This window comes from Perognathus longimembris, chromosome 28 (assembly GCF_023159225.1).
Source record: "Perognathus longimembris pacificus isolate PPM17 chromosome 28, ASM2315922v1, whole genome shotgun sequence".
NCBI classification, from domain to species: Eukaryota; Metazoa; Chordata; class Mammalia; order Rodentia; family Heteromyidae; genus Perognathus; species Perognathus longimembris.
The window spans coordinates 5,397,121-5,400,226 of NC_063188.1; the positions used below are offsets into that span (position 1 = coordinate 5,397,121).

At 43.6% G+C, this 3,106-nt stretch overlaps 1 protein-coding gene across 1 annotated transcript; it reads left to right on the forward strand.

Annotated features, from left to right (window-relative positions):
• The first annotated feature begins 2,337 nt into the window (after window positions 1-2,337).
• Window positions 2,338-2,644, forward strand: LOC125344198 (CDC42 small effector protein 1-like). The gene is given in 2 exon segments (XM_048336822.1): window positions 2,338-2,425; window positions 2,428-2,644. Coding segments are annotated over 2 exon segments (234 nt in total). The 3' UTR covers window positions 2,574-2,644.
• Window positions 2,645-3,106: the final 462 nt, after the last annotated feature.

Consider the following 3,106-nt stretch of genomic DNA (forward strand, 5'->3'; position numbering starts at 1 on the left):
AGTGCTTGCCTTGTATACATGAAGCCCTGGGTTCGATTCCCCAGCACCACATATACAGAAAATGGCCAGAAGTGGTGCTGTGACTCAAGTGGCAGAGTGCTAGCCTTGAGCACAAAGAAGCCAGGGACAGTGCTCAGGCCCTGAGTCCAAGGCCTAGGACTGGCAAAAAAAAAAACAAACAACAAAAACCAACACAAAAAACAAAACCAAAAAGCATTGTGACAATGTGACAAAGGATGCGGGGGGGGGGGGGGGTGGGGGGGTTTGATTTGTATGTTCGGATGTTCAAGGAAGCCTAGCCCCAGAAGTACTGCTTAACCTGTAATTTATATTATTACATGCACAAAACTGTTTCATTCTTGAGCCTGGCCCCTTAACCAGGTCTGGCTTTCCCCTCAATAACCTTATATTCTACATTCTTATTTCAATAGGTTTTTATTATATTTCTTAAGTAAAAAGACAGGATTTAGGAAGGCAGTATCTTGTTTAATTTTGTTTATGTATGCATACTAATATTTGATATATGCTAGTCATCTAGTGACTATTATATACATGTGGAAAATATTCATGGTTAGTCACAGTTTCCTCGCATGGTATTGATGTGCTGTTTCTTAATGTGAAAACTGCATATCAAGTTTGGCATTACATTGGGAAAGAAACACAGAGGGAAAAAGAGAGAAAGAGAAAAATAGTGAGTAATGGTAGAAGAGAGGATAGGGGAAGGGAAAGAAGAAGAGAGAAAACAGAAGAGGACAGTCACAGAGAGTGAGACACGGGGAGGGAGGGAGGAAGGAAGGGAGGGAGGGAAAGAGAGAGAGAGAATATTTCTTTGAGGTTTTGTGTTTGAAGCTTTCAATGATGGACCGATGCCCACCCAAAGTGGCCAATTACTATCTGGGAATACTTTAATATCTTAATTGGAAATTGGAAATAAAATTATCCACCCTATCTGAAGTGTCATATTTAAGAAAAGTTGTCCTCTTTTAATCAGTTGTGACAATATATATTGAATTAATCTCTACAAATCCCTTGTAGGAAATTGATTTTAGTGCATGTCTACAGGTTTCCATTCTCACAGATGATAAGATGTTGACTTGCTGATCAATCAGAGATATTATCAGAATACATTCTCTTTTCATTTAAAAAATTATTTTATCTTTAAGTGGTTGTAAAAGGAGTTTCCATTTAAGAAAGCAATTTATGAATACAATATATCTCCTTCTATGTCACCCCTTTCAACACAGAATAGAAAATCTTAAGACAGGATTTCACCTTAAATTATAGGTGATGTGGATGAAATCTTATACGGGGTGTGTCTTGTGCATCGTTTCCTACGTTTGGCTTAGATAACAACATAAAACGTTTAGAAAGTCCAGGTCAAGATTGCCTATGTAAATTTTGTGATTCTCAAAGTGATTACTCATTTTTATTATTCCTTTTTTTTTTTTTGGCCAGTCCTGGGCCTTGGACTCAGGGCCTGAGCACTGTCCCTGGCTTCTTCCCGCTCAAGGCTAGCACTCTGCCACTTGAGCCACAGCGCCGCTTCTGGCCGTTTTCTGTATATGTGGTGCTGGGGAATCGAACCTAGGGCCTCGTGTATCCGAGGCAGGCACTCTTGCCACTAGGCTATATCCCCAGCCCTATTATTCTTAATTAGTTGTTTAAAGGTTTTTCCATTCAATATATCAGCTTGTGAATACAATGCGTCTTGATCAATGTCTCCTCTTTCATCATTATCTCCATCTCTTTTAACTCTATTAAAAATCCTCCAGATTTCCTAGTTCCACATATGTACGATGAATATTAAGTAGGACTACACACTTCCTCTCTCCATTTGTCTGCTCTTATCCTTTTGACTTCACCCATCTTCTTCCAACAAATATTGTAGGTCCTGGTATTCACTTTGATAATCTATAAGTTGTTCTTTAAAGGAGATACACCACTGGAATCCTCCAGTGCATAGGCCATACTTTAAGAAATTCGCCCTGGCTCTGTACCGCCCCATCCCGCAGACCAGGAACCATTCCGACGGGCCGGAGGCCCCCACTCCTCAGACATGGCTGGACACTTGATATCCGGGGAAGAGCAGGGTTCTAAATCTAAGGAAGACAGCCTTGTTCCTGCCTGCCCATCCTTCTCTCTGGCCCTGTTTATCTTTTGGAGTCTGAGACCCTGGCTTTCATTGCTTAGCCTGAGGAGTTCACCATCTCCACACCCATCCAGCCGAATGAACCCAGGGTGCCTTTAATCTGAGAAGAATGAGGAGTGGGTGGCCGGGGCACCAGAGCAGTTGCCCTCTGGGGCCTCCGGCAAGTGAAGCTGAAACCATCAGGGAATATGAGTGAATTGTGGCATAAATCAGGCTTCTGTGTGGTAGAGAAACCCTATCTGAAGAAGATAAGCCAGACTGACTGAACCATGATTGGGAACCAATGAATTTTGTCCACCTGACTCCCATCGGCTCTGGGGAGATAGGGGCGGTAGATGGACTTGCCATGACAGGTGCAGTTCAGGAGCAGATGAGATGCAAAGGAAATGGAGACAGGCCGTGGAGCAATTCTACGGGCTTATAGCTCCCATGGGAATGGTTCGGCTATCTTCAAGCTCCCACTCTGTGTCCAGCCCGGAAGAAATGCTGCTCCCATCAGATCCCTTCTAGAAACAGGGACCCAAGGGAGCCTCTTCCCTATCTGCCTAACATTGCTTCAAAATGTGTGGGGGCTGGACTCCATGTAGTTCCTCTAGCTATCGCCCCTCCAGGAGATGGGGTCAAGGCAGTAAGACTGATCACATGACTATCCATTGGCCAGAGGAGCTCAACCAAAGCCCTGGGTACTCTGTAACTGAGCTAGGAGTTCTGTGGAACCCTACAGTGAGTTCCCTTCTCTTGAATGATGGTCTGGGCACCAGCTGTTTTAAACTTTTTTATCTGGAATTCCTTAAATGGGGCAGGGAGTTGAGATTACCAAAGCAGAAGTCAACTTTGCTGAGAAGCTCTCTACTTCCCTGTCCTCCTCTTTCCTTCTGGAATGAGCTAAAGCAGATATCAAGGGGCTGGAAGGGTGACCACTACCTAATCTACTCTTTCTCTTCAGATTTCAGACCT